Source organism: Neurospora hispaniola (genome assembly GCF_033458365.1).
Source record: "Neurospora hispaniola strain FGSC 10403 chromosome Unknown B0T23scaffold_2, whole genome shotgun sequence".
NCBI classification, from domain to species: Eukaryota; Fungi; Ascomycota; class Sordariomycetes; order Sordariales; family Sordariaceae; genus Neurospora; species Neurospora hispaniola.
This window is the reverse complement of record NW_026944407.1, coordinates 4,513,034-4,540,630: the sequence shown is the minus strand read 5'-3', so window position 1 is coordinate 4,540,630 and position 27,597 is coordinate 4,513,034. Positions and strand designations below refer to the sequence as shown.

The 27,597-nt window shown below is 53.0% G+C and overlaps 10 protein-coding genes across 10 annotated transcripts; 7 read left to right on the top strand and 3 right to left on the bottom strand.

Annotated features, from left to right (window-relative positions):
• Positions 1–215: 215 nt before the first annotated feature.
• On the bottom strand, positions 216–5,670 carry B0T23DRAFT_95735 (uncharacterized protein). Its single transcript, XM_062842044.1, has 4 exons — positions 5,594–5,670; positions 2,381–5,488; positions 1,082–2,314; positions 216–1,021 (listed from the first exon to the last, which is right to left on the bottom strand). The coding sequence occupies exons 2-4, from the start codon at positions 5,397–5,399 to the stop codon at positions 426–428; spliced, it is 4,848 nt and encodes a 1,615-aa protein (XP_062696141.1). The 5' UTR covers positions 5,400–5,488; positions 5,594–5,670; the 3' UTR covers positions 216–425.
• Positions 5,671–7,038: 1,368 nt separating this feature from the next.
• On the top strand, positions 7,039–8,981 carry B0T23DRAFT_95687 (maintenance of telomere capping protein 1). The gene is made up of 2 exons (XM_062842043.1): positions 7,039–7,747; positions 7,841–8,981. Exons 1-2 carry the CDS (start codon positions 7,159–7,161, stop codon positions 8,827–8,829), a joined length of 1,578 nt encoding a protein of 525 aa, XP_062696140.1. The 5' UTR covers positions 7,039–7,158; the 3' UTR covers positions 8,830–8,981.
• A 2,469-nt stretch (positions 8,982–11,450) lies between these two features.
• Positions 11,451–12,059, top strand: B0T23DRAFT_438851 (uncharacterized protein). The gene is made up of 2 exons (XM_062840672.1): positions 11,451–11,682; positions 11,824–12,059. Exons 1-2 carry the CDS (start codon positions 11,532–11,534, stop codon positions 11,991–11,993), a joined length of 321 nt encoding a protein of 106 aa, XP_062696139.1. The 5' UTR covers positions 11,451–11,531; the 3' UTR covers positions 11,994–12,059.
• Positions 12,060–12,888: 829 nt separating this feature from the next.
• Positions 12,889–14,347, top strand: B0T23DRAFT_375334 (uncharacterized protein). The gene is made up of 2 exons (XM_062836899.1): positions 12,889–13,741; positions 13,856–14,347. Exons 1-2 carry the CDS (start codon positions 13,197–13,199, stop codon positions 13,974–13,976), a joined length of 666 nt encoding a protein of 221 aa, XP_062696138.1. The 5' UTR covers positions 12,889–13,196; the 3' UTR covers positions 13,977–14,347.
• An 84-nt stretch (positions 14,348–14,431) lies between these two features.
• Positions 14,432–16,749, top strand: B0T23DRAFT_394072 (uncharacterized protein; the record flags this gene model as incomplete). The annotated part of the gene is made up of 2 exons (XM_062838106.1): positions 14,432–15,164; positions 15,233–16,749. The coding sequence occupies 2 exons, from the start codon at positions 14,432–14,434 to the stop codon at positions 16,747–16,749; spliced, it is 2,250 nt and encodes a 749-aa protein (XP_062696137.1).
• A 110-nt stretch (positions 16,750–16,859) lies between these two features.
• Positions 16,860–17,966, top strand: B0T23DRAFT_95633 (uncharacterized protein). Its single transcript, XM_062842042.1, has one exon. The coding sequence runs from the start codon at positions 17,160–17,162 to the stop codon at positions 17,745–17,747; it is 588 nt and encodes a 195-aa protein (XP_062696136.1). The 5' UTR covers positions 16,860–17,159; the 3' UTR covers positions 17,748–17,966.
• Positions 17,967–18,343: 377 nt separating this feature from the next.
• On the top strand, positions 18,344–20,361 carry B0T23DRAFT_402948 (uncharacterized protein; the record flags this gene model as incomplete). Its single annotated transcript, XM_062838732.1, has 3 exons — positions 18,344–18,501; positions 18,771–18,816; positions 19,339–20,361. 3 exons carry the CDS (start codon positions 18,344–18,346, stop codon positions 20,359–20,361), a joined length of 1,227 nt encoding a protein of 408 aa, XP_062696135.1.
• An 818-nt stretch (positions 20,362–21,179) lies between these two features.
• On the bottom strand, positions 21,180–23,261 carry B0T23DRAFT_95589 (uncharacterized protein). The gene is made up of 4 exons (XM_062842041.1): positions 22,782–23,261; positions 22,597–22,701; positions 22,083–22,524; positions 21,180–22,005 (listed from the first exon to the last, which is right to left on the bottom strand). Exons 1-4 carry the CDS (start codon positions 22,956–22,958, stop codon positions 21,302–21,304), a joined length of 1,428 nt encoding a protein of 475 aa, XP_062696134.1. The 5' UTR covers positions 22,959–23,261; the 3' UTR covers positions 21,180–21,301.
• A 1,262-nt stretch (positions 23,262–24,523) lies between these two features.
• Positions 24,524–25,711, top strand: B0T23DRAFT_426928 (Alpha/Beta hydrolase protein; the record flags this gene model as incomplete). The annotated part of the gene is made up of 1 exon (XM_062840025.1): positions 24,524–25,711. The coding sequence occupies one exon, from the start codon at positions 24,524–24,526 to the stop codon at positions 25,709–25,711; it is 1,188 nt and encodes a 395-aa protein (XP_062696133.1).
• A 99-nt stretch (positions 25,712–25,810) lies between these two features.
• Positions 25,811–27,433, bottom strand: B0T23DRAFT_375323 (60S ribosomal protein L23). Its single transcript, XM_062836898.1, has 4 exons — positions 27,334–27,433; positions 26,996–27,043; positions 26,571–26,817; positions 25,811–26,398 (listed from the first exon to the last, which is right to left on the bottom strand). Exons 1-4 carry the CDS (start codon positions 27,345–27,347, stop codon positions 26,288–26,290), a joined length of 420 nt encoding a protein of 139 aa, XP_062696132.1. The 5' UTR covers positions 27,348–27,433; the 3' UTR covers positions 25,811–26,287.
• Positions 27,434–27,597: the final 164 nt, after the last annotated feature.

Here is a 27,597-nt window from a genome sequence, read left to right as displayed (position 1 = left end):
CTCCATATAATCAGGGAATGGTCTTGCGTCCTTTCCTTCTCTTTTTTGTGTCCCCCATACAAAGTCTAAGGCTCCCAAACAAGGGGAGCTAAGACTTGATGCAAGAAAGAGCTTTGCACCTCTAGACTAGGTAGTTAGATGTGCAAGCAGGTGTACCCAAATCGTCTGGAGCAAAATACGAAACTGAAACTAAGATGAAATCTGCCTTGGTGAATTTCTCTCAGAACAAGTAATATCCACATCACCAGCATCCATCTCTTCAAGAAAGGGTATATCCATCTTTACCAACCAGTACCCAACTGCGTCAACGTTCTAAAGAGACCAGCCTTATCATTATTTTTACTTCTCCTCCTACATCCACTCCTTGCTCTTTCTGGTTTCCTATCCCATGTAGCTCACTGCATCAACTGGGGGTCTATAGCCTCCTAAGCAACGGGTCCATGCCCAGAAGGAGGGTGAGGGTAAGGGTAAGACAACGGCTGCATGGGTTGAGGCGGCATATGCTGATGCTGGAGAGGGTGCATCGGTTGCATCTGTTGTTGCATAGGGGGCATCGGAGCCATTTGCGGCGGCATCTGTCCCTGGCCCGGACCAGGCTGCGACATGGGTGCCATCTGGGCCATTGGAGGCATGGGTTGGGGAGCCATCGAGTGAGGTGGCATTTGCTGAGGGGGCATCGATTGCGGAGGCATATGCTGCGGAGGCATGATATGTGGTGGAAGCGGGGGGAAGCTGTGCATCACCTGGTGATGGCCCTGTGCCACCTGGACGTTCTGAACTCCTTGAGGTTGGGGCGGCAAAGCCAACAGCCCGGTGTGGGTGGGACCAAGGCCTGGTGTTGTCGGGGCCGAGGCACCGGTTGAGGGGCCAGCGGAAACTGGATCTGGAGTCTGGCTCATCGACATCATGCCCGGCTCGTTACCGTTTGTCACGCCCGTTGCCGCCTTTTCGGCCTTCTTGTTGGCCAAAGTTGTACGGCGCTTTTCAACCGCTCCTTGCATTTCACCCGAAGCCCAGCGTCCTACGTCCCTGTTAGCTTGCGGACATGTCGACCAAAGAAAGGCAGAATAGAAGTACTTACTTCTCATGGAATAGCTCATCTTCTCCGACTTGCTCATCTCCGCATATGGCTTATCCGGCTCCGTGGTATTGGCCAGGGCAAAGCCACTGGGCATCATCTTGGGAGGTTCGACAGGTTCGGGCGGGGTTGGCGTAGCCGCCTTCGGAGCCCGAGGTGCTTTACCTGGGCCCTTCAAAGTAGGATGTGGGCCATTGTTGACGGGAGGGACCGCCTGGGGAGGCACTTGCGCAAAGCTAGGACCCATCTGAGGGGGTCCTGGATTCTTGATCTTGATGCGAGTCAACGGCTTGGTGATAGCCGGTGGCGCGGGAACTTGCGGCGGAGGACCTCCTGGTGGGAAGGCCGGGGCGGCGTTAAATGTATGCATGAAAGGAGACGGACCAGGGGCCGGAGCGATGGGTGGCGGTCCACTGTTGAAGAACAATGCGGGTGCTTTCAATCCTCCTACGGGCTGCTGCGGAGCAAGTGCCGGAGGTGGTGGAGGAGGTACTGAAGTAGGCTGGCTCGTCACATTCGCGTTCTTCTTCTTAGGGCCACGCTTCTTAGGCTCGTGGCTCTCTGGTTTAGCCGGAACCGCGTTGCGAGCTCGCTTGTGCTGTCTTGGCTCAAGCTCAGGATCGTTCTCGAGCGCAAAGTTGCGTCTCCGCTTATCACGCAGTGAATAGCTCGACTCCGGGGTGCCGGCCGTATTGTTCGTTCCCTCTGACGAAGCAGTTGATGGCCTCGGTACGTGCTGCTCTTGTGGTAGAATTTCCGAAGCACCATTATCCAAGGTAACAGGGCTATTATAGAAAGATTGCGGAGCGATCTCTTGAACCGGAGGAAGGGCCACCTTGGGCTGACGCTGACGCTTAGTCTTTCCCTCCTCACTTTCAGTGGGAGCAGGCGCAGGGGCAGGCGTTTCCTCAACGGCAGGAGGCGCAGCCGGTGCACGACCACGTTTGCGTCCTGGTTTCGGCTTGTCTACTGGCAATGTGGTCTCTTCAGCCTTGGGTTCCTCAGGTGCTACGCTAGCTGCGTCATCACCCAGTGGGACTTCCTCAGTTTCCTGGACTTGCTCGGCAATCTGGTCTTCCACGTCCTGCTGAGACTCCTTGGCTTGCTCGGCTTCCAATGCCTCCTGGGCCTCCTTAGCTTGTTGTGCCTCCTTGGCTTGCTGAGCTTGCTCCGCCAAAATAAGTGCTTTGGGTTTGGGTCCGCGTCGTTTGCGGACTACAGGTTCAGGGACAATCTCTATGGCCGGAGTTTGGTCAGATGGCTCAACCGAATCGTCATTGGAAGCCATTTGCTTGCGCTTACCACGCCGGCCAACAACAGTAGATGGGCCGCCGGTAGGGGTGCCGGCACGACTAGGATCCTTGCTTTGATCCGAGAGGTTGCGGGGTTTGCGCACTCGCTTTCCTTCAACAACGTTCTCTTCGGCAAGCTCAGCCTTTCCAGCACCTTTCCTGTGGGGTCGGGTCTCGGTGATGTCCCACCGTTGCTCTTCGATGTTTTGTCTACCAACCGCGTTGGCATGGGGATTGTGCTTGAAGCCATATGCTGCGGCCATGATCTTATCCTGGTCCTTTTGATGCTCGTAGATGGGATCATCTGACGAAGGCTTCGGTGCGCGAACACCCTTGAGTTCGAAGGCGGGCGGTCCCTTGGTGGGTTCATCATAGTGGCGGCGGAAATGTGGTGCGTCCTCCGCTTTCAGCCGGTTTTCCCAGTTGACAATCGAGACATCATTCTTCTTGCGGCGCTCTGCATTGTCCTCATCGTCAACAACCTTTTTGAGCTCGCGGAATTCATTCTGCCAGACATTGAGGGTTTCAGACATGGCTTCAGCCAGCTTGTAGAGCGTGGCAGTGTCCATATCCTGGTAGTCTTCCAAGAGATCCGCAAAATCTTGAACGTCGCGAATCTTGGGGAATGACCACTGCTTTCGTGGCTGCCGGACCACCTCTAGGGGCTCTATAGAGCCTGCGGCTTTTTCAGAGTCAAACACCGGCCCATTGACATACTGCCCATCTTCATCGTCGGCCACAGATGCGGTTGCCAGGTCTTCCTCGTCCACCATCTCGGAGGGAGAAGGCGCGGCAGTCGGAGGTTCAGTTTGGGGCACATCATCGGATGCTTGCCCTGTTGGACGAGAGGCTTGCTTCACCTTTGGTGCGGGAGCTGGCTCTGGTGGGGGAAGTGTTTCCGCTACTTTGCCTCCAGACTCAGCCTGTGCTTCCTTCAGTCGTGGAATGTAGTAGTTGTCTCTAAACTCCTTCATTGACATACGAGGCTGGCCATTCGCCACCATCTTTCCAGTTTCCTGTCGCCAGAGTTTGTAAAACTCTTCCGTCTTCAGCTTGCGGCGCCCATCCCAATGGAATGCAGTAGGCGTGGGTTCTGGCACGGCGGCCGGTGCGACCGGCACCGGCTGTGCAGGGGTGGGAGCCGGTGAGGTGGCCGGCGTCGGTATAGGCGTAGGATTGGCCTTCGTCATAGGATCAAGGACAAGCCTTTCAGCAAAAGGGCCAGGGTGTGTGACATCATCGTCCACGTAGGGCGTGAGCTTCAGAGAAGCAGCGATGGGTGTCTCGAGGCTATAGATCTTTTCGAGGTTCTTCAAACGGGGAGGGAAACCCGGCTTGGGAGGTCGTACTGTCTGAGAAGACGACGATGGGGAAGTTGTCGCAACCGAATTACTACCTTGTGTGGTATTGGGAGGGGATGGAGGGCGATTGCCGGGTTGAGAGTTGACCTTGGAAGAAAGAATTGGTGACGAGGGAATCAATTCGGGTACGGAGTGCAAATGGGTTCCTTCATCTTGCTCTGTGGGCTCTACCTTAAAGGGCCCATCGTGGAGTAGATTTGGGTGATTTTGGGGGTGTTCTGATGGACGTAATTTCTCAGTCTCGGTCGACATGGCGGTTACCTGGTGAGAGCCTTGCTCTTCGGTTGAAGTGTCCTTGGAAGAAGCGGTGGTACCGTTCTCCAGTGTTGATGGATTTGGAGCCGGTTCGTCCTCATTGCTGGTGCCTTCGATGTTGCCATGGGATGCGGAAGGATTTTGTGACTGGGACGAACTAACAGCTCCTCTAGAATCAGCAGCGCGAGGATGTGACTGTTCACCTTGCGGGACAGCACCAGATCCGTTGGGCTTTGACGATTGATTGGCCGCGGATGCACCTGCAACGGCCGACTGTTCCGACTCTTCCTCTACCTCGGGTATCTCATCCATCGAGACGCCGACTAAGATGGTATCTCGCACGTCATTGTCCGACTGGTGATGCTCAACATACGTGCTCTGCGCTGTAGCTGGCTTCTTACCCGCTGGCTTCCGGTGAGAGGATGAGTTACGTGCAGGAGCCGGAGACTTGTTGCCCCGCTTGTTACGCAAGGCACTATGATCGTGGTCCTTGGGTTCTTCACCCTCGGAATCCCCTTGAGTACCCCTTCGCCGGCGTCCGCGGGTGGTAGGTGTGCCGGCAGGCCTGGCAGCGGAATCGACTTTGGTGCCGGCACCGCCAAAGACATCATCAATCTGTTCCTGGCTATAGTCAATCCGTGCACGCTTCCTGAGCGAGTGGCCGCCTTTACTATTTGAGTTTCCCTCATGGTCAAAGTTGGGGGCTTCATAAGACAAGTCAAAGGTCTTGGACCTTTTGCGAGCTGATGTGTTGCCAGCAGGCATGGCAGTGCTCGAGGGCGCCTCAAAGGTGAAAAGGGTTGTTGTATCCAGTGCAGGTCCTCCGGCGGTGCGATCACTGTGTGGAGTGACGCGGAAGGAAGAAGTCGAATCAGGGGCCGATGGAGAAGCAGTGCGGCGCTGTTGGAGGTTTGGATAAGCGACTTGCTTGGTCCTACCACTTCGGAGGGAACCGACTGAAGGAGCGCGTTGATGTGTCGTCGGCGGCTGATGCGCCTGTTGCTGCTGTTGCTGCTGTGGTTGATGTTGTGGTTGCTGGAACTGATGGCCATGCATCTGAGGATATGGGTGCGTTGGATGGTGTGGTTGATTGTTCTGCACATGCGATGTAAAGGGGATTGGAGGATTCTGAGTGGTCAGATCCGAAAAGGGGGTGTAGGTGGAGGAGGGGTGAGGCGCATGTGAGGTGCTGCCGGGAATGGAAGGGTTAACAGTGCCCGTAGTTGTGGGATTGGAGTGGTGAAAGCCATTGACTTGGGGAAAGGGTGTAATCTGGAATTGATGCTCGAATTCGTGCTGCTGACGCTGTTGAGGTTGTTGTTGGCTAAACTGTTGGTGGTGGTGAGATGTAGTTGACAGGGTTCCACGCATCTTCTTGGTCGCGCGCCCGCGGCCACCACGTCCGCGCTCCATGTTAGAGCAGACTTCAGTTGTATTTCACTCTGCAGCAGAAGTGAAGGACCGGACTGGACTGCACAGACACACTTTTCTTTGAGCCTCAGCTATCAGCTGGTCAGAGTGGGAACTTGATATTATTTGGGCGGCGGTGGTGGAACATAGCGACTCTGCCAGTGAGGCGAAAAGCCAAAGAAAAAAAAAGCACTAACCTTTCAACGTGTCAGGGAGTCCGGCTTGCTACCTCAGAGCTTGTCAATGGTTGGATCCCAAAGACGCTCAGGCTTGGCGTCGGTTCGCTGAGAACAGCGTTGTCCGGTTGGGTGGAATGGGTATGATGGAAAAAAGATGCCGAATAGCAATGCTTTCTGTCTGTCTGACAATGCTGCTTGTCCGCCGTCAAATTCCTTCTGAAGGTGAAGTGGCAGAGAATTGGCCAGAGTGTGTGTTTGAAGTTATGTCGAGGGTTGGAGGTGTTTTGAGTGAAAAGTGAGGCCGGACGCACGGGCAAAAGTATGTAGTGTAGTGTATGGTACGGTACAGACAAGATGGGCGGTATTAGTGCAAGCCGCCGGGGCCAAGCAGTTCTGTGTGAATAATGTGTGCACCCGACCGTCTGAAGAAAGGCGAGGGAAGCGGGACGGGTTGAAGACAGAATAATCCGGATTGGCGAGTAGGTTGAATGCTGTAACTCCCAGCGAGAAAAGTGCGCGAAAGGGAGGTAAAGATGATGTTGCGGCGTCTTCCTCAAGTCGCTCGCTGCTTGACTTGTTGGCTGGAAAAGAGGCCGTGACTTTGACGGCCGAGTAGATTTCTTCCTCGCATCAATTTTGGAGGTTCAGATTCCCGAATAACTGAAGCTACAGCCAATCGTACACGAGTACAGGTTGCAGTCCTGTCCTGGCAGATCCACTACACAGCTGGCTGCCAGTCGACAAGGCCACTAACATGCTCCAGCTCGTGTGTCGAATGAGACAGCTGGCCAATTACACTTCACCATTTGCAACCTGCAAGTGTGGATCAACAACAACCTTGGCCGCTCTTTTGCTTCATGCCAGTCATTGTGCGAGCCACCTGGCTGGATTCACTCTGAACAGAACCTGAATGGGCCACTGCAAGCTGGCAGGCAATTGAGGGTTGTCTGGAGTAATGACCTTTACATTTAACACTCGTGGCTCAGCTCCGATGACAGTAGGCAGTACGTTGGGGACAATAAGGCTGACGACTGATGATGAGGCTCCCGTCTCACCAACAAGGATAGGGAAGGGCTGCTAGCATAAAGTGGATGCCTTGCGCCTCTCCGGCATTGCTCCAATCCTATCAAGCCTACCGAGCCCCAGAGTGACGTTCTCTCATTCTTAACCCCAGTAGAGACCATCGATACCTCGAGGTGCTTGCTATTACCCTGAGTATTTCATGTCATGTACGTTGGAAGCTCTTAAGTCAAATCAGACTATACTTTTCGAACACGCACAAGTGATGATGGATGATTTGATTTTCCCTCTTGGTGTTTGTGTAGGTACACAATAGGAGTGCAAAGGTACCTGTGTACTGTACCGACACATTCGTGCAACCCCGCAAATCCGCACCCACCAACTCTGCCTGGTCCCCGCAGTGCATTGTTTGGGTTGCGTGCCCCGTCCCTGGATGGCCTGGACTGTGCTCCCGCCCGCCGCCGCTCCCTTATCTCGATTGAATCCACCCAGAGACATCATTCCACCCCTCAAACAACCCAACACAGAAACATCGGGACGCACATCGCCCGCCAACACACACCATGGCCACCAAACGATCCAAGACTGATCCTACCGACGACGAACTCGGCGAGCTCTTCGAGGGCATCGGCGACGACATTGCCATCAAAAAGTCATCGACGCCAAAGACCAAGCGAGCGCCTGCCAAGCCCAAGAACGATGCTGCCGACCGAGATATCCTGGCCGAGCTAGAGGACGAGCTTGTCTCGAAAGCCCCCGAAAGACCGCATACCCCTCGCGTCCGCGACATCGCTGCCAGAGCTTCGCCGGCGAAGCGCGCCTCGACCAACACTCCACCTCCTCCCGCTGCTGACACCGGCGCTTCCACACGAAAGTCAGGCGAAAGCACCGCATCCCACCCGACCGGCACCTTCACCCCCAGCGCGACAAGCTCCGATCCGCACGAATCCGAGAAGAAGCCAGCCGAGAAGCCACAACCAACTGCGAACTCTGGGGGAAGTTGGTGGGGAGGCTTCCTGTCTACTGCTGCCTCAACTGCTGCTGCCGCTGTGAAGCAAGCCGAGGCCGCCGTCAAGGAGATTCAGCAAAACGAGGAAGCTAAGAAATGGGCCGACCAGGTTCGCGGCAACGTGGGCGCTTTGCGCGGCCTCGGTAAGTCTTGTTCTTCAGATGGAACTCACTGCCGTCCCTGCCATTCTCTCTCTGTCATTGCAATCAAATGCTGATTGGTTTCCTTCATCACAGTTGGAGAAGATCTCGTACACCGCGCCATCCCGACATTCACCAATATCCTCCATACCCTCGCCCCGCCCATTTCATCGCACGAGAGGCTCCTTATCCACATCACTCACGACCTCGTCGGATATCCCTCCCTCGATCCCCTTATCCACGGTGTCTTTAGTCGTGTCATGTCCCAGGTCGAGGGCGGCGATCTCCTGGTCATCCAGCGGGGCCAAGAGTCAACAGCACGCAACTCGTCCGAGAAGCCTTCCTTCTTCGGTGGCTCATCAACAGTCGGCTGGCGCGACGGGCCCTGGTGGCGGCAAGTCGAGATCCCTCGCGATCTAGGTGTCATCAACGGACTTGTCGAGGGAACCAAGCTCTGCCGGGCTAACGCCGAGGGTTATGCCAACGATTACTTCGCCGCGCACGATGGCATCGAGGCGGCGCGCCAGCGAGCAATGGAACCGGCTCGCGAAAGCAACCCCGTCCGAACTTCAGACATCTTCCTGTCGGTGCAGGCCATCGGTGTGAAGGAGGACAAGGCGCTCTTTGCGGGCTCGTCAGCCTCGGAGAAGGAGAAGGAGTCATCGGATGTTTTGGACGAGGACAAGACTGACGACTTGGTTTGCTTCGCTGTCTACCTCTTTGATCCCATCCATGATATCCAGTACTCGGCTGTCAGCCAGTCCATCCCCGCCAAATGGATCCGCTGGCTGGACGCTGCCGCCGCGCCCCTTACCCCCGGCAGTGCCGATGAGGGTCAAGAGTTCGACTTTGAACGTGTACCGGAGGAGATTCGTGAAATTGTCGAAAGCGGTGGCGTTGATCCGCGCGAGTGGGTTGCTGAGTGGGTGGAGGAGGCACTGAACCTTTCTGTGGGCATCATCGCCCAGCGCTACGTTGCGCGCAGAATGGGTGTTGGCGAGGGCAGCATTGGTAAGGGAAAGCAAAAGGTGGAGACCATTCTGGAGGAGGGCGGAAGTGAGGCTGCTCGGGCAGGCCTCATCTGAAAGAAACAGACATGTTGATGATTTGGCTTACAATGAGGCGTTCTTCTTTGGGTCTTGTTCCTTTTTTTGTCTTACGCAGTACCAAGTTGGTCATAATATTACACGCTAATGGACACAACTGGAAAGGACTTTTCTACCGGGCCACAACGAGGAATCCCCAAATTGCCAACTGACAGCAACAACTAGTCCTGTCATCTTGTGCTCAAGGAGGTCAGTGTCCGAGTAGGCTACCTATATTGCCAGCTCCGACTGCTTCTTTCTCACGGCGCCGCCACCCCCTGTCAGGAACCCCCAAGTCTTGGCATGCGTCAAGTTGTTCCACTTACAGAAGCCCCGGGCGAGCCGCAACAGTGGAGTTGTGTCAACCGTTGGTCCGTGGCCCGAGTTTGTAGTGTAAATTTCACCGCCGTCGTTGCTGAGGACAACTGCCCTGGAGATTGTCAAATTGTTTGCACGGGTCAAAAAAATGCGCAAGAAACATACAAAGGGCTGGTATTCTTCAATCAAAGCCTTAGTATCTTGACTGCGGCGGACAAAAACAGATCTATCCTAATCGAGCACAATCGGGGCTTTGTTCTTTTCAAATTTCCTTCTGGTCTGCCAGCGCCTTTCCCAATACGGTATTCTTACATTGCCCATGTAAGTCAGCACAATATCAACATCAACTCCATATCTTCAACTTCCATGAGCGAATTCGATCCGCAGACCAGCCCTCGGATCCCCTGCATGCAAGGATCGAAGTGTAACATCACTTACATGGGTAATTCATCTATATACTGCTTACATCTGAACGCCAGTAATACAAACCCACTCGACACATTCTTCACTATAAGGACCATGACATGACCAACGTCGAATACCGGTCACTTGGGTTTCCCATTGCGACTCTCTGCGGCGTAGCTGGTCCTGACAGGCGTGACAGACGTCACAGGTTCAGTTGGCTATTCGTGAACTGGTGTAATGTGATCTTTGTCGGTCAAGTCCTCAACGACGACTTTGTCACATTCGGGAATTCAAGTTGGTACGTTACACAGAACCAAACTATGAACATTGCTGGTACTCGTCGGTGATGGATGGTTTGCCTGGCAGCCTGGTTGGCTTTGGGGAGATCTCACCTCAGTGAAAATAAGTGTGACTTGGGTTCCGAGTTTGGTTGTAAACGATGCGAAAGAATACCTAGAAGCATTTCACGCCCTTCGTTATACATACATGAAGGTCTTTTCTTCTGAAGAGTCTTATACATGGTGATGGTAATCTGGGGAACTTCAGTCACGACTCATTGGCAGTAAGCACAACGGCTTTTTGGAGAAACTCAGCATGAAGATGTGCGGAAGCCTTGTAAGTGCTAAAGCTGATTAGGCTCTGGAACAGTAAGGTACCTACCCGAACGACTCTTCTCGTTCGGTATTGACACCGACAGCGGCAAATAAGGGCTCGCTCCCTACAAACGTACACAACATGTAAGGTTCTTTTTCCCCACATGACCATCATTGAACTGCCAGAAAGTTGACCCCTTTTGTCATTCTGGTGAGTAATCTCAACATGAATCCCCACATTGAGACTCAGTAAAAAAAGTGGTGATAAGAAAGTAGACATACGCTCGCGTTCCACGATTCTATTTGGGTCCATGTTAGGTAGCTGCGTCAACGGGCAGTGACTAAAGTCAATCACATACCTACCTACCTTACCGAGCCGCAAGGTCACAGCCGGTGGTGTCCCAAACACCTGGAGCCGAAAGCTTCCAATGAGCTGCTGACTATGTGCCACCAGCCAGGGAGACGAGCATGATATTTACATGCTCGGTCAAGCAATTCACTGCACGTGGCGGGCAAGAAATTGCAGGGAGGTAATATGGAGAGGGCTGAGCCAAGGTCTCGGAAATCTCTGTGGTCCGAGGGCCAGAGGGATGTCGGAAGCACAATTCTGTCTCTGTCTTGGCCCGGTGATACGGCCAAGACCGTAAGACGAGTTGAACACAGGTTGCCTGGTGTATGTGTTGAGGTGTCTGAGGTGGTCTTTGGAGGAGGTTTTGAGGGATGATGTCTTCCACAAGTCTAGTGCATATGAGACTCAAAGAGCCAAATATGTGTTTTTCGTGAAGGATTGGAATCAGCGACTGTGGAAAACTACGAAGAAGAGTAAAGCCGTAGTTGATTTGAGGGTAAACCAGCGAGCATCAAACATCGAGTCTATGGAAGGACCTAATCACCGCCACTCAGCTCTCAAGATCACGAGGACTCCCAGAAGACTATCAGCAACTCACGCAATGATATGTTTCTCACCATGACACTTGGCTGTGTATCAGTGCATTCGCCCAATCAGGGAACATTGATGCCGGTAAGAACGATTTTGGTGAAAAAGCTCAAAGGGGCACAGGAATAAACTGCTCACTCTGACGATGTTGATCTGTTTGTGGACGTGGTCTCGACAGCATCACGGCGGTGTGATATATGTGGCTCTGTCAACATGAGGGATCATGATATGGACAAATCCGGTATCATCCAGCGGCTTGACTGCGCAGAGCAACAGCCATGCAATTCGCAATTGCTAGACGTTCCAAAGTCTATAAGAAGACCGAGGAACCATCGCCGACTGTGTACAATCTCTTTCCTCATCATCATCACACTCTTCACCAGCACAATCATCATTCAACAACTCACATTTCACCTGTCCTATCACCTATCCAAACCCATCAACCAAAAATGTTTGCTCTGAACACCATCGTCGTCGCCATCGCGGCCCTCGCCGCCACCGCTCAGGGTGCCCCTACCGAGACCACCATCGAGTCTCGCCAGTTCGCCTGCCCCGCCAGCGTCCAGCTCTGCGGCTGGCGTATCCTTAACGATCTCAAGTGTAAGGTCATATTTTTTTTTTTTTTTTTTTTTTTTCTCTTTTTCTTTCCGACTCCAGAAATAACACACATCAGTGGGTGCAGGCAAAAGAGAAGAAAGAAGAGCTAACCGAGAAATTACCTGACTGGGCACACTACCATAGGCTCTGACAAGGCTCATCTCATCGCCATTTCTCCCCCCGGAACCACCGAGGGCCAGATCTTCAACGCCATCTACGAGACGAACTCCACCGGCGCCGTCTGGCGCTTTGTCCAGCAGTGCAATGGATGCAACAACGTTGGGGTTGGTATCCCGGCGACTGTTTGCGTCTAGAGAGTTCATGGTGTCTTGTGCTGTGTCACTCGAGGAGACATTTTGGGGCAATGAGATGTGATGAAGAACGAAGGCTTGCAGTTTCTTGATGGTTCAGTTTGTGGCTTTACCAGCTTGGCCAGCTGTTCATTCTTTGGACACAAACTCTCGGTGTTTAGTCGGTAGAAAGAGATTGGAGTCTCACGATCTGCCCGCAAAAGAATCGCTCTTTCCTTGATATCATGAGTGACACCCGCCACTGCAAAGGAGATTTGAACTCGAACTAAGGAAGCTGTGTATATACCTGTACGTATGATGACAAGAACGGAAGGCGCAAACCTTCAACATAACGTCAGCAGCCACTGGCATGGCGGGCCGTCTCCCGTTGACCGAATGTTTGTGTACCACGCAGGCCTTGTACAGAATCTTAATTAATTCTTGGTTCTATAGACTCTTGAGCTTCTGTAGACGGTCTTGTTACACTTTTAAGTAAATTGTGCACTGAGATATCGTAGAGTGTCTTCAGTCTTCCAACTGGGTACACGGCCACAAACAGATGCTACAGAAGAGGGTTAGGGTTCGCCCTTTGTTCGAATGACACACATGTCATTGAGAACAAGCCACCACATTTTCTTCCCTACTTCCGTTTTGTTATCTTTTCCAGCCACCTGCTTCTGCCTTCTCACTCTTGATTTCTCCGGACTCATCTCCATCGTAGGTACAAAGTGCAATTCGTCACCCCCAAAACCCGAACCCAATCAACCCCCACGGTCCGTCGGTAACTGCCGGCGTCGACAGGGAGCCCCGCACTTTCTCAGCGCTTGTGCCCCACGCTGCCCGTAAGGCGAGTGGGCTGACAAACAGGCTTGTGAAAGGTTTCATTGCAGCCCCGTTTTTTCCACTTGCGCATTTTCCCTGAAACACTCATCCATCCTCCACTCATCATCATCTGCATCCAGCGCCTCGGGTCCGGACAACAACAACAACTTTACCTCAACTTTGACGACAACAACGAAATACCATCATCTCATCTTGGTTCACCTCAAACATACCTGCATAACCTTTCATCAACAGCACCAACTCATCTTCTACCGACCGACCTCCCAGTTTCAACAGGGCTTCCATCCATCTACCAACCCCACAGAGCAACCCAGATCACACCACCCGCCACGAACGAGGAGGCCACGTGGACAAGCAAAAAAAAAGGGCAAAAAAAACAACAAAATGTCATCATCAACATTAGCACCACCACCACCACCATCAACCTCGCAGCCGCTCACCCTAGCAGCCGCCGCCTCCTTCCTCGCCGAAAAAGCCCGCTCCACCTCCCAACTAATCGAAAAGACCCTTCTTCCGCCTCCATCCCATAAACCCACTGATCCCTCAAACCCCTACCCTTCCAACCCCTCCCTGACCAGGCTGACCAACCTGTCCGCCAAGCTCCTCCAATTCAACCAGCACGCCAACACGCTCGGTGACTGTCTGACCAGCGCGGCTCATGCCTCGGGTGGCGGCGGCGGCGTGGCTGACGTGCTGGCCAGGACGCTGGACCAGGCACTGACGAGGTGTGATCAGGGTGTCGAGGTGGTTAGCGGGCAGGTGGAGTGGTTGGGGAGGGACGACGTAGGTACGGATGTGTTGCAGCCGGGGACGGGGAAAGGGAAAGGGAAGACGCAGAAGGAGGAGGTTGATGGGCAGGTGGTGGAGGAGTATGCGGACTTGTTGATTGCCTACTCAAGATTGTTCATCTTTGGGTCGCAGATTGTCATGTGAGTGAACCCTGGCTGGCTGGCTGGCTGGCTGCCTTTGAGTGAGGAGTAGGAGTAATCTTTGCTTGTGTAATGTGATGTGATGTGCACGGCTAACAGTGGAAATAAAAACAGTTTGGACAAAAAGGAGCAAGCCGAGTGGATGGTCAAGACTGATGTTGACAAGATGATCAACAGAGCCGAAGAGTCGGCGAAGAAGGTGTTGCTTGGGAAGAGCATCCTTAGGCAGCTGTAATGGTTGCCTAACTTGCTTTTCATAGGGCTTTCTTGGGTTTATGTGCGACAGTGTGAACCCCATCAAGAGGGTGTTTTTGGGATTCTCTTTTTTTTTGGATTGGAAACAACTTTTAGGAAGTTCATCACTGAGATGATCGAATGCATTCTTTTTGGGAATCGGATACGTGAGGGGGGGCAATCTGGGTTGTCATGCTTGTGTGACAACAAGCAGTGAACGGAAGCAATCACTTGGGAGAAAAAAAAATAAGGTCACTATGGCATGCAATGTATTGATAGCATTATATAGCCACGACAGCGTTCGTTCTAGGAGCAAATGAGGCAGGTAGGTAGGTAGGGACGTTCTTTGATATCCAGATCACTTCACCCAGATTCCTTACTTCCGTCTATTAACTAACCTCAGTCGTGTTCTACTAGTTTTCCCTCTTTGAAATCCAGCTAACATAGAGGTAAACAATGGCCGATCCACCTCCCGATCCTCCCGAGCCTCAAGTCCAACGCATCAAAGATCCTCCTCTGCCTCCCTTCCATGTCTACGCTATCGCCCGCCTTGCTGGCCGCTACCGCTGTCTGGGAGGTGTCTGTTGCCCAAGCCCATACGAGGCCACGTCGAAAGAGTCCATCGTCTTGTTTCTGCGAAGAACTTTCTCGGACGCGTCAAACCGTATCCCTCTGGTTCTCGAACTAGAGCTCGGTTCAGACTTTTATGCCTGCCGCCGTGCCGGCCCTCCCGCGCACAGCCCGCCGTCAGCAGAAGAAGAAGAAAAGCCGTGCTTCCCTTTTATACTCACGTGCCTATGTGTTGGCTCGGCATCGCTCATGGAAGACGCGCGCTATCAGGGATGGAATCATTTTGGAGAGAGTGTTTTTCCCTTGTCTGCCGATGAGATCCTGGGTAATTGTCCTGTGGGTTGTTGGTGTCGCTCAGAGTTACTGCCCGAGGACGCCGCCGTCACTGGCGTGTCGGTCATTTTTGTCGATGTGACTGATCCAAGGGACATCAGACATCGGTTTGCGACCTGGGAACCAGACTTGGATCCAGCATTGGAATCAACAACGCTTGAGCACCTGATGACTGGGTGGTCGTTGCCTCGATGGTCTAGTGACGGGATGAATAACGGGCTCTTTACTGAAGAGGAAAAACGCGAGCTGGCATTTGCTTCCAGGATAGAGCTGGGGGCATTAAGAGGTGAGTGGGATTTCATTCTAATATTAGTCACCATATCATAACCGTGCTCACACCACACTTGTGAATAGAGACTTGGCCAGGGATAACCTGGGATTCTGATCCCTCGCAGCAACCGGTCAGATTGCCCCCGGACAGGCTCGCTTATGCCCAACGACGTGATGAGTGGACAATGGATCCTATGGTAGCAACCATGGCCCAGGTGACTTGGGGCGAACTGATCAAGTACGAAGCACCTCTGCCTATAGGCCGACGTGCAGCAACTCGTTCGCATTTCCGATCTGAAATGAAGAAGCAAAAGGGTAAAGTGGTGGCATGGAACGACGCCGTTCAGCTTCTGAGATGGGCATACCGTGATGAAACCTTTCTGGACTGGGCCTGCTTCACTGGTCTTACAGCACGTGTACTGCGGTTGGTGCTCGAAAAAGACCCCTTAGCCGGCGGGAGCCCACTGGGCAGTGCTCGGGTCCTGACGCTTTGTCCTGATTGGGAAAAGGAGGAACCCAAGGCGATTGCGGAAGTTATATGCTCCCCTACAGGCGTTCGGTTTTGTGATGTTTATATCATGACACTACCCGAGCAAGCTGCGTCAATGGAAACCTGTCGAAAAACCAGTCAGCTCTTTCAGTATCTGGCGGAAAATGAACGCCGTCCAATAGGGAAAATGTCGCTCACTGGGGCGTATAGCTCGAGTCTGCACGAAAGATTCTGGCTTCCCCAACCCAGCAGTCTCTCAGTGACTCGACGATCCCCCGTCTTACAGTTTCTCCTCCACAACCGCGAATACTCTCCTGATGGTGCCACTGGCATTATCTCGAATACCTTCCAGTCCTACTATCTCGGAGATGCTTGTCTGACCCCCATCAAAATCGTCAACGGCCTACTTGATTTCATCTACCACACCCATTGGACCCCTGACGATGGTAAACTCGGGCCACCGTGGGGAGACGGTCTTCGACTTTGTATGTGTCTATCCCGAGCCTCCTCAACCCTTGACCAAGACCATGAACGCCCTCAAATTCAAATCAGCCCTCTCCCCGCGGAGGCCTACTCCATTGCCCGCGCGACTTCCGCCTTTCGAGTACACCCCGAGAGATACTGTCAAAGTCAGAGTGAGCCCCATCCGCGTTACTATTCTCAGCTTCGCGATATTGACCACGACCATTGGACCCTGATTCTTGTCCAGGAGAGACACAATGCGGTCCAAGAGAGACTCATGCCAGACGGGTCGACCATCATGCTTCCTTCGCTGAGACTCCAGTTCAGCTACTGCTTCGTCCGATCGTCCAAGCCCGAAGCCAGATTCTCACTTGTCGCCAAACGCTGTCGCCCGGCAGATTATGTTCGAGGAAGCATGAGGTGGATCGGGGAATGCCCGCTAAGCTGGCTGGACCTTGAGACGACGGACTTGGAGGGCTTCCTCTTGGATACTATGGGTCCAGGAGTAGATGTGGAAAAGCTGGATGCCCGAATCGAATATTACGATGAGAGATCTGCATGGGCGTTGGGGACTAGGGGCGACGTACGGCAAGATGACATTTGGCTGGACTTGGAAGTGATGGATGCCCAAGGAGCCTGGCATCTTTGATGCAAATCGAGTTTTGCTGGTGTGGAAGGTCAAGATGGACGGTGAAAATGCCAAGACAAGTGTCGAAAATTGCTGCCCATCGTTTTCCGCGAAAAGAGGGCTAAGGGCAAGACTAGTTCCTGCCATGTTCACAAATGCCTTCATCCAGACACGGCAACGTTCCTGCCCCTGGAAGTGCTGCAGATGTTTTGGTCACTCCTTCCCCCCTTTCTCTCTGTGTGTGCCCTCGAAGTTCCAGAAACAAGAAGTCAAAAAGCTCAGCCACCCATTGTCAGGGTGGATCCCCGAGCCAAGCTACGGCCTACAAAAGACTGTACCACCAGTACCGCGTATCTGGGCAATGTTTTCCGGCTACTGCACATCATGCTGCTTGGCTACGCACATGGTAAACGGGCACGAGAGTTGTTGGCATGCCCGGGCATGAGCTGGGACCTCGCCAGTATGTGGTCTGGGCCTGTCCCAGGCTTCTGTTCCTACTCCTCTGGAATTCGGTCACCCAGTCTGAATACTTGCCAGTGGCGATGGGTGCCAGTGCCGGTGCCCAGGAATCAGTACTCTGCACCTGGTCTGTGGCAGTTCTTTCAAGTTTGCTACCAAATCCAGTCTTGATGCAAGTTGCTCCTGCACTTCACACTTGCTACTTCGGAAATTGGCAAGAGCACCAACACCCCTTCTTATTGCAAAAGCTACCTAACGAGAATTGCTGGATGCCATCCGTAAGAGATTTATCAAGAAATTGCAATGGAGACAATCAGATATCTTCTTTTAGCGAGAAGCATTTGATAAACTCGTTGTGTTTTGTTATCAACATCGACTTTTCTTTCGGACATACGGGAAGCAATGAGAGCGGTAAGCCACCTAGGCTTGCATGCCTCGGAACTAAGGCTTTGATTCTTGGAGACCCCGGGACGAGTCGGCACTCGGTCGTAAGGCCCGACACGCCCTTCGATGCTGCCTACATTGACACCAAGCGCACGCACGGGAGGCCCGTGGAGTAATCAGATAACCCGGAGAAGAAGGGATTCGCGACCATCAAGCCACTCAGCAAATCCCCTGAACCCCGACTGAATAATATTTCAGAGACAGCTCACGCTGTCTTGGCAGTGGTCTGGGATGACAGCAAGCAACCGACGTATTCTTTGAATCCATCTCAACAAGAGCTACTTGGTGACTTTCCAGTGCTACACTGGAAGGACCATATTAATCAGGAGTGAAGGAACTCATTATCCAAAGTAACTGAAGCCATGGCATCAAAGTTGACTTGGCCTTGGAATGGGCAACGGATGTTTGTTTTATCTTGATCCATCCAACATCTGCATGCCATCCTCACCGTATGCACCAAGTTCCGTGATATTTCTACATTTCACTTGCTCATCCTGATGTACACTATTGTGTAGCCAGAGCTTCCTTGCTTCTGGTACCCTTAATTCCGAGCATGGTTGCGAGTGACGGCCCGCTTGAAGAGAAGGTGAACCTTTCCAGCCACCGGTCCTACATAACTGGATGGGTCCCCATGCCGGAAGCACAACTTCTTTGTACTTTGTGGCCTACGAGCTCTGGTCATCCTCTCGAGACACTTCCACCATTCATCATCATGGCGCAACCCACAATCTTGAAGATTCCCCAAGAAGTCCTACAAGCTATTCTCAAGGAGTGCCGCACTTGGTATCACCCTTCTGTGAAGAACAATGACGCCGCACCCATCGACTTTAGCACTTACTCGGATTTCCACTTGCGATTGGATTATGTCAAGTACCTGCCAGTGTTATTGACTTGCCGAACCTTTCTTTGTATCGCATTACCATTAGCTTACGAATGTGTAAGCTTGGTTAGCCCTGTTCTCCATGGACAGGAAAGGCGCCCACCATTTCCAGAACATTACACCATGTTACCCAGAAGGAATAGTGGACGTATCTACTCGTCGCTTTCAGACCAGCTCCAAATCACCATCATCAACATTTCACCCCAGGGCATTGAATGGTCGCTAACGACGCTCACATGTCAATCTCGGCCCAAGATAGCAGGGAGTTGCAGAGCACTGAGCATCGACCCGAGATTGCCAGTAACGTAAGTCAAAGTTGTGTACTCAAAGGTCGCTTGCTCAGGTGACTAACTATTGACGTTAAAAGTCCTTCTCAGACGCTGGTGTTGTCAAAAGTGTACTCTGAGGATACGCTAGCCAGCCTCACCACGGTTCGTTCACTTGATTATACCTTGGCTTCGCCGTCCGGCGTGTTCGATCTGTCCCATGTCGATTGGAGAACGGATGATTCGGTTCAATGGCAACTCAAGTTCTTTGAAAATGCCGTTACCCATCTTTCACGGGTGAAAAGACTCAGACTTGCTTTTGTCCGCGAAAGGCTCTGTCCATCCATCTGGAATGGTCTGGTTGAATTGCTTGCCCAGGTCAAAGATCTGCAAGTTATGTGTCTCTCCCACATGCGTTCTCTAACTGAACAACGCGGACCTCATGCCGCACCTGGGAACCCATTTGCAAATGAGGTGCTACAGGCAAGTACACACACCCCCGGCTTCGGGCCCATGCCGTTGTGTCTTCCATTGTCACTACCCCCTACTAACAAGCCACAGAGTCCAAAACACACCGCACAATTCACAACACTCATTTTGAACAACTACGGGCGATGTTACAGAACACTCGAGTCTCTCATCCAATGGCCACGCAGACTTGAGCATTTTTATTTCACGCTGCGATTTGGCTTTGAGTCCTTGTACTTGAATGATATCCACATGCGCGACGGTCCTATGGCCAGCCAGATCGTTCAGAAGTTACATGACATGCTCGAGCCTCATCGGACTACGCTGAAGAGCTTACGAATAGGGCTCGCCTTGACACCGGTTGCGTATGCAATGGCGTACATGCCTGGGCTTGACTCTTCCGCTGGGGCCAATTTTGGATTGGACCACGGCATCATACCAGACTTTCGGGACTATCGAAACCTGCAGCACCTCCACATTGCGTCCATCTTTGCTGGCCACCAGGATTTCTGCGACCGGTGGAGATTTAGAAGTGAACCCCGCGACTTGGACGAGCTACACCAGGATGTAGACCGACTTCTCGCTCCGACTCTATACCGCATCACTCTCGATGTCGGCTGCGAGTTCTCTCTGCGGCACTGCCCTTGCTTCCCCCTGGACATAGAGGACCAGCCAGTCTGCGACCTCCTCTGTCCTCTCGATCAGGACCTTTTTGCCTTTCTCGTCACTCTCGCCCGGCGTGCCAGGGCTCGGAGAGCTCGGCTTTGTCAAATCCACGTCAACTACTGCGTCAGGCCTTTTGCTCTTCCCATGCCCGTCTCCGATCTTCCAGAAGGGTTCGACTGGGAGTGGATTCCTCAGTATGACTATTTCGATCCGTGGGAATGGCTGAAAAGAGTCAAAAGGAGAGTGGAGAGGCTCGGCATCCTGTTCACCTACACTGGTCTGGAACCTGTATGCGGCGTGCCTCGAACGCACATTCCGATCCCCGAGATACCTTTCGATATGTCGGTGGCCGAATGGTTGCAGCTTTGCAGACAGCATGATTTACAGCTATTTAACTACGAGGATGAGATGTGTTCGGAGCACGTCTGGACGGTGGTCAAGAGCGGCTGAAAAATCGCTGCTGCTGCCTTGGCCTAAAGGCTGGAGGAGGAGGAGGAGGTCAAGAGAGAGAAGATTGCTCGGCGAGGGGACCACCTACTATATTGTCTGCTTTGTTGCAAGAGTGCCTGTTGAGGAACATATGTTGGCAAGACGCAAGTTTGTAAACCGAGAGTTTGGTTAGATGAGACAAAGACAGGAAAGGAAATGGCAACAAGGAATACTCGGAAGAATACGAACTATAAGGAGTTGGATGGATATATGGTGCTGGAGTTTAGGCTTGATTTTGTACTTGGCATAGCGACTTTAACATGATCGAATCTGCATCATATTTTGCCAGAGCACAGGGTCGTAAGAATTAACCGACCATAGATAGTCCAATGCCACACAGTTTGCTCTCGAAGGGCCGTTATGGAACGGTGATAATCCTCGGTGTTGATTGGAAGTACGTCGGCTACAGTTTATAAGCGATTCTCTCTTACTCGGATGGTATAAGAAGAGACGCACGGATGCGTTCAAGAGTGTACCGGATGTGTAGAAGATCGTAACGTGTTTGGTCATATTCACCTTTCGCCAGGTCGCCAAAATGCCACTTGCACTGCACCCTGTTATCCACCGAGTGGGATTGAGGGCACTTGCGGGACGAACGAGCGAAACGTCCCGGTCCCGGCCACCGAACGGCGCCGGAGTGGAGCCGAGGAGATTCCATCACTCACGGTTTCTCAGCTAGGTACATGACGAATCTTACTAGAGTCACATTACAATTCACTACTTGCCCATCAACTCGCAAGACATTGCTCGGACAATAACAACAGGCAGACACAACCAAGTCCCATGAAGATGTAACCCATCAACCCATCCGGCCCAGCCATTCCCGGTCGCCGGCCCATCATTACCCGCCAACTCCACCTTACCTCTACCTCTACCCTTCCGTAGAGGCACTTTCGTTGATCTATCGCTGATCATAAGTAACACTAAACTGCGTAGTCATCTGGATTCCGCCGCCCGGTCTGCCTTCCACTCCCACCTGGTGCATCCGATCTGCTGATCGATCTCTGTCTCTCAGCCCTATGCCCAGCCTCGAGTTTGACCTCGACATCGTCGTCGTCGCCGACACAGAAGACACATGAAGAATGGTATCCTCGCTATTCGCATCCCCCGTCGTCATCATGATTTTATCATCATCTTCTGTCGACACCCTGTCCCTTTGATAAACAGTCACTCCGCCCACATCCGTCGTCGACGATATCTTTCTCTCCACATCATCATCATTATCAGAAGACGAAACAGACCCCGAAGCTGACGGGCGGCGGTGGCGGCGTCCAGAAGACCCCGTGGTGCTGTATTTCCTGTCCATCTCAACAAACATGCCGCCCCCCTGCTGATGGCGCGGCGATCTGAGACCGATACCAACACCGACACCGGCTTCGATGGCGACGTCGTGCTGATGCGGACCTTGCCAGCTTCTTAGCTCGGACTGGGAAGAGATTTCCCGATGGCCAATGTCGCCTTCGGGACCGGTGCGTTGTTCCCGCCGGGAGATGGCAAAGTACTTGGGGAAGAGGTAGGCGAGTGGGAGGCGGCAGACGGGCAGGCAGGCGCAGATGATGGCCATGTTTTGCTCGATGATGGTCCAGATTGAGGAGTCGAGGTCGTCTTTCGAAAGTCAGTTATTTTGGAGAACAAAAAAAGACAGGGGTTGAACAAAAAGGAAGGGACTAAAAAAACCATACAAGTCGTATCAGGCGTCTTCGTCGAAAACGTCAATGTCTGCATCCGCAAAATACTCGTAATCGTCGTGAAGAAACCAAGAGCAAACATGAGCACCACCGCCACCTTTTGCGTCTTGCGGAGGTGCGACGTGAAGATGGGGTACATGGGCAGCGCCAGAATGAGGATATCCGTGCTGATGCTGAAGCCGGCGTTGGCGTACCAATTAACCGTGATGTCGACGCAGGTTCCAGGAATGGATTTGTCCCAGGCGCGAGGGACGGGCGTGCATTGCCAGACGGAGGCGCCAAACGTGGCGATCATGTAGGCGATGATGATGCCTATGAGGATGTAGCAGGCAATGCGGAACCATCGTTGGACAAAGATGCGCAGATAGAGGAGCAGGATGGAGGTCTTGGTGAGGTTGATGGTGATTTTGTAAAAGGCTTGGGCTACGTAGAAGAGCTGGATGGGTGCAGGATGTGTTAGTGAGATGGTTTTTTTGGGTTCAAAAATTGGATTATTTTTTTTTCATACCTTCAAAGTCATGAGTTTATTCTCCTTCGAGAGGTTTCCGATATGTTGACCGAATCCATAGGCACATGAGGCTATCATGAGTGCCGAAACCACAGTAGTAAAGACCTGTTGATAGTGTCAGACCAAACTACCAAACCCATAATCCATCGACCATCTCCGCGGTCCCAAAGCCAAGAACAACGAACCCATGATAGCAAAATCGTATAGTCATCCCATCCTAAGCCCTTCCAGGACGCTGGCTTGAACCGAGCCCATAGCCTAATACCGATCAAGAATAGAGTAACAAAAAAGAGGACGATAGCCGGAGTCTCGATGGAGTGCGCCCTGTTGTCGCCGGGCTTGTTCCCGGGGACCCTGATCATCTTGTGACAAGGCGACCCTGCCGTGCTTAAGTCGTGGAGAAGAGCGGAGTGGGGTTTTAAGAAGAAGATGGGCGTGCAAGCTGGAGAGTATCCATTATACTATATTCCTGGTGCGAAGCGATCAAGACCTTCAAGAGGTCAAGACTAGCCAGGTGTGGATGGGTGTGGTCCATGGCCGGTAAATACCTATCCCGATTCCTTGATCAATGGCGGAAAAAAGAAAGCAAAGTGTACAAAAGTAGACTATTTCACTTGTTCCTATATCTCCTACCTTGTTTAGAAGTCCAATGGCTGGTAGAGTGGTATTATGTGGTAGGTTGATGCAGTGTGGGTAGTGCAAACTCAAGCTGATGCGCATGTCTTTGAAAGCTGCGAGACATTGACTGGCTGACGGACTGTGACTGGCCGTCGAAGCTGTTTTTCTTTGCTTTCTTGACAAACGCAAGGGAAACAAAGGTCTTGTCGCAGTCGCTTAGAAGACCGGCAAGCCAGGCCATTGCCACAGTGCTTCCCAGACGAGATTTGATGCTACTCTGGTGCAGCAAATGCCCTGTCTCCTTGCGTCCAAGCACTGTCTAGATTAGGTGCGATGGCCGATCCGGTAGGTTAAACCGAAAGAGCCGCCGGGGTTGTGGGACGGAACTTTTTCGGATGGCTTGTCGGCGCGGTCCAAAAGACTGTGTCGTTGTGTGGTTTTGCGTCGATACCTTTGAAATGCAGGTACGCAAGTGATTTGTGATGATCTACCTGCGCCGCCGATATCAAGGTTATCGTATGTATTGACTCTGGAAACACAAAGGCCATTCGGGATGCCCACCTGCCGCACCCGGAGCCACGCAACCCAGCTGCAGGCCCGGAACGGGTTATCGACATGTTGGGAAGGTGAAAAGCAGAAAATTGCCAGAATGGGCTGTTTGAATGGTCGGGTTAATTGCGGTTCAATGCCCCAGGCGTGAATAGAATGCCACCTACCTATAGTCCTCAGTCGTCGTTATGTATATCGAAGCCGTCCTATCTTGTCCCTGACCATCTAGGTTACATATGTACCGCGTGTTGTGGTATCTCAATCCCACCCAACTGCCACAACCGAGGATTGGCATTTTCCCCTTGCTAATACCCATCACCACTACTTTGTGCACGGGCGTACGTAAATGGGTAACATGGCGAGCTCGCCCAGCCTCCTAACATGTATGTAATCTTCCGCAACCGACGGCGTGCTTCGTAAAGATTCTGACTTTCCCGTCCGAGCGGTCGGTCGGTTGGTGGAATGCGCCATCCCCAAGACTTATAGTAACTACAATGTAACATTTGGTACCAAAAATCTCGCAATCTTCACTGTCCAAGTATCTCCTTTGCTCGGGCATACCGCTCCTTGGATGGAAGGTGAAGAAAGGCCGCAGCCGAATATCCGATTGCGACCTTATATACCACCCGGATCCCACCACCAAGTAACAGCAATGTAAAGGTGATGAGCCCCCAAGCCAAACCAGATCTTCACCTGGCTTGGTATCACATCACACCCGCTGCACCCACACCATCACACAGACCCAGACGCCGGAGCAACCATGATGAAACTCCTCACCCTCCTTATCGCCGGCGCTGCTCTGCCGCTCACCTCTGCCGCTCCCACGTCGACGGCCATCGTCAAGGACGCCTCCTCTGCCGATACGGATGCCTCGGTGGCCGCCACCCTCGCCCGGAGCAGCAAAGACATCTACCCAGCCAAGTGTCCGGAAAACGTCAACGGCTTCAACTACACCTACCCCTCGACACTATGGTTCTACAACCTGACGTCGACCGTCCCGGGGTCGAGTGAGGTGCTGGAGATGGCCTTCATGGACCTTCTCCCTCCCAACTACAACCCTCGCAACAGCGCCGCCAACAACAAGGAGCCGCAAACCATCCTTCTCCTGCACGGCAAGAACTTTTGCGGTCCCACCTGGTACGCGGCCGCGACGCCCTTGCAAAAAGCCGGCTACCGCGTCATCCTGCCCGAGCAGCTGGGCTTCTGTAAGTCGACCAAGCCGACGCAGTACAGCTTCAACTTGACGTCCTTGGCGACCAACACACGCAACCTGGTCAAGGCGCTCGGGATCACCAAACCACCTATCGTCATCGGCCACTCCCTCGGCGGCATGCTCGCATCGCGCTATGCGCTGACGTACCCGGAGTTTACCAAGTCGTTGATGCTGGTGAGCCCTATCGGCTTGGAGGACTGGAAGCAGCTGGGCGTGCCTGACCGCTCGTTTGACCTGTTGACGGGGGATGAGAAGTCGACGACGTATGCGTCGCTGAGGGGGTACGAGCAGGCGACGTACTACCCGGGCGCCGAGTGGACCGAGGACTTTGACAAGTGGGTGGTGATGCTGACCAAGGTGTATGAGGGCGACCAGAAGGAAAAGTTCTGGGCGGACCAGGCTCATGTGGTGGAGATGGTGCTGGGACAGCCGACCATTCACGACTACAACAAGATCAAGCCCAAGACGTTGTTGGTGGTTGGCGAGAAGGATAACACTGCTATTGGCAAGGTGTGGTCGCCGCCCGAGGTGCAGGCGAAGCTGGGTCACTATGCTGTCTTGGGACGCCAGGCGAAGGCGGCGATTCCTGATGCTACCCTTGTGTCGTTCCCGTATCTTGGGCATGCTCCTCAGATTCAGGAACCCGAGATGTTCAACCGCCTGCTGGCGAGCTGGGTGCAAACCGGCGGCCGCACCCTGGAATCGCTCAAGCTGAATGCCACCATTGTTAGGTAGAGCATGGAGTCCTGGAGAAGTAGGGTCAGTAGCATTTAGATTGTATATATTCGAGTCATCAACATAGACACAATGTAGTAGTACTGTAATGAATGATAATGGTTTGGAAATGGCAGCCTTCATGTCTTTTGCCTGGGGAGAAGCCTCCATCAACTTCTCAGGATATCTGGAGTGAAGAACGTACATGGCCATCCGACACAGTCCATCGCGAGCCATTGCCTGCAAGCGGCACCATGGATTCCCGCCCTTGCTTGTTATGCATGAAAGGAAAAACGTAGACATCGGCTTGCAGAGGCACCCTTGTGATCATGATCCCGAGCCGCGCGCGGTCAAGGGGATTCGAAGAACTGGGTGTGAATTGACCTGTATATCATGCATGTGGTATGACTCCCGAGCACGCCGCAACCGAAATGCAAATGCCTGCCAATCCAGCCGGGCCGGTGAAGGCCTTCATCCTCTGCATCTTCCTTTCATCTGTGGGGAAGACGAGATTCCGGATGACATTGTTCGTTCCTCGAAAAAAAGACCCGCGCAGCCCATAAAAGATCCATTCCATTTGTTCCTGGACAACCCCATTTACATGACGACACCAGAGTTGGAGGCAATACGGGGCCAAAGCTCAGCAGCCTCCTTACCGACGGGGCCGGTAATGGCGGAACCCTTCATCTCACCCTTGGGGTTGACGATCTAGAAAAAGCAGTGGTCAGCATTGTCCGCTTGTAAACATGGCTCCCAACGGCCTGGCATTGTGGTTCTGCATCCGTGCCATTTTCCCCAGCGACTATCCTCCTCTGATCCTCCCAATTGCAGAACCCAAATATGCCCAGGCCGTGGTAGAGTGGTATCGGTGGGCACTTACGACACCGGCGTTGTCCTCGAAGTAGAGGAAGACACCGTCGAAGCGCTTCCAGGGCTTGGACTGGCGGACGATGACGGCGGGGTGGACCTTCTTGCGGAGCTCAGGCTTGCCCTTCTTGACGGTGGCCATGACCATGTCGCCGACACCACCAGCGGGGAGACGGTTGAGACGAGCACCGATACCCTTGACGGAGATGATGTAAAGGTTACGGGCACCGGAGTTGTCCGCGCAGTTCATGATGGCACCGCTGTAAGAGTCGCCATGTTAGCTATTCATTCCTGTTTCGGTGTTGTCGTTTGTGCGTTTCGTGTGATTTATGGGTGTATGGAGTGCCGATTCGTCATGTCTATCGCGTTCGTGCTCGGTTGGAGAATGATGATTCGCGTTTCGTGCTGGACGGGACGGGAATGGGATTCGTAACGTACACTGGGAGACCCAGGGTCATCTTGAGCTTGCCACCGGGGGCACCACGACTGTAGACATGCTGTTAGCTCGCTGATTTCGCTGCTGGTTCCGAAATTCGTCGCTGTCTTCTGGCTGCTTGCTGTCGGTCCGCATCCTCTCTTTGTGGTGTCCAGAACCTCCAAAAATCGTCCAAATGACTCCTGGTTCAGTCGGACATCCTCCTCCTCTTCCACATGATCTCGTCGCTGCAATTTCCTCCTCTTGCGGCCACCTCCGTTTGTCGAGCAGAACCTCGGCTGGACGGGCAGCAAAACAGCCAGAAAACAGGTCGGATTTGATCGCGGACGTGGTTACTCACGATTGCTTGGCCATTGCGACGGTCTGGTTGCTGAAATGGCGACTGGTGATGGGGGAGTCGAAATTTCGGAGGGGAAATTCAGCAAGGCCAAAATTGAACGACAGCCGCGATATTTTTTTTGGGCCTTGGGTTGGTGTGGACCGCAAACCCTACCGTCCCTTGTGACGGTCACGTGCAGTGGCCAAGCCCGTCAAGCCAGACGAACAACCTCAGGCTTGGCACAAAATAGTGGGGCACCGCTTTTTTTCGTGCAGCCCAGACCGG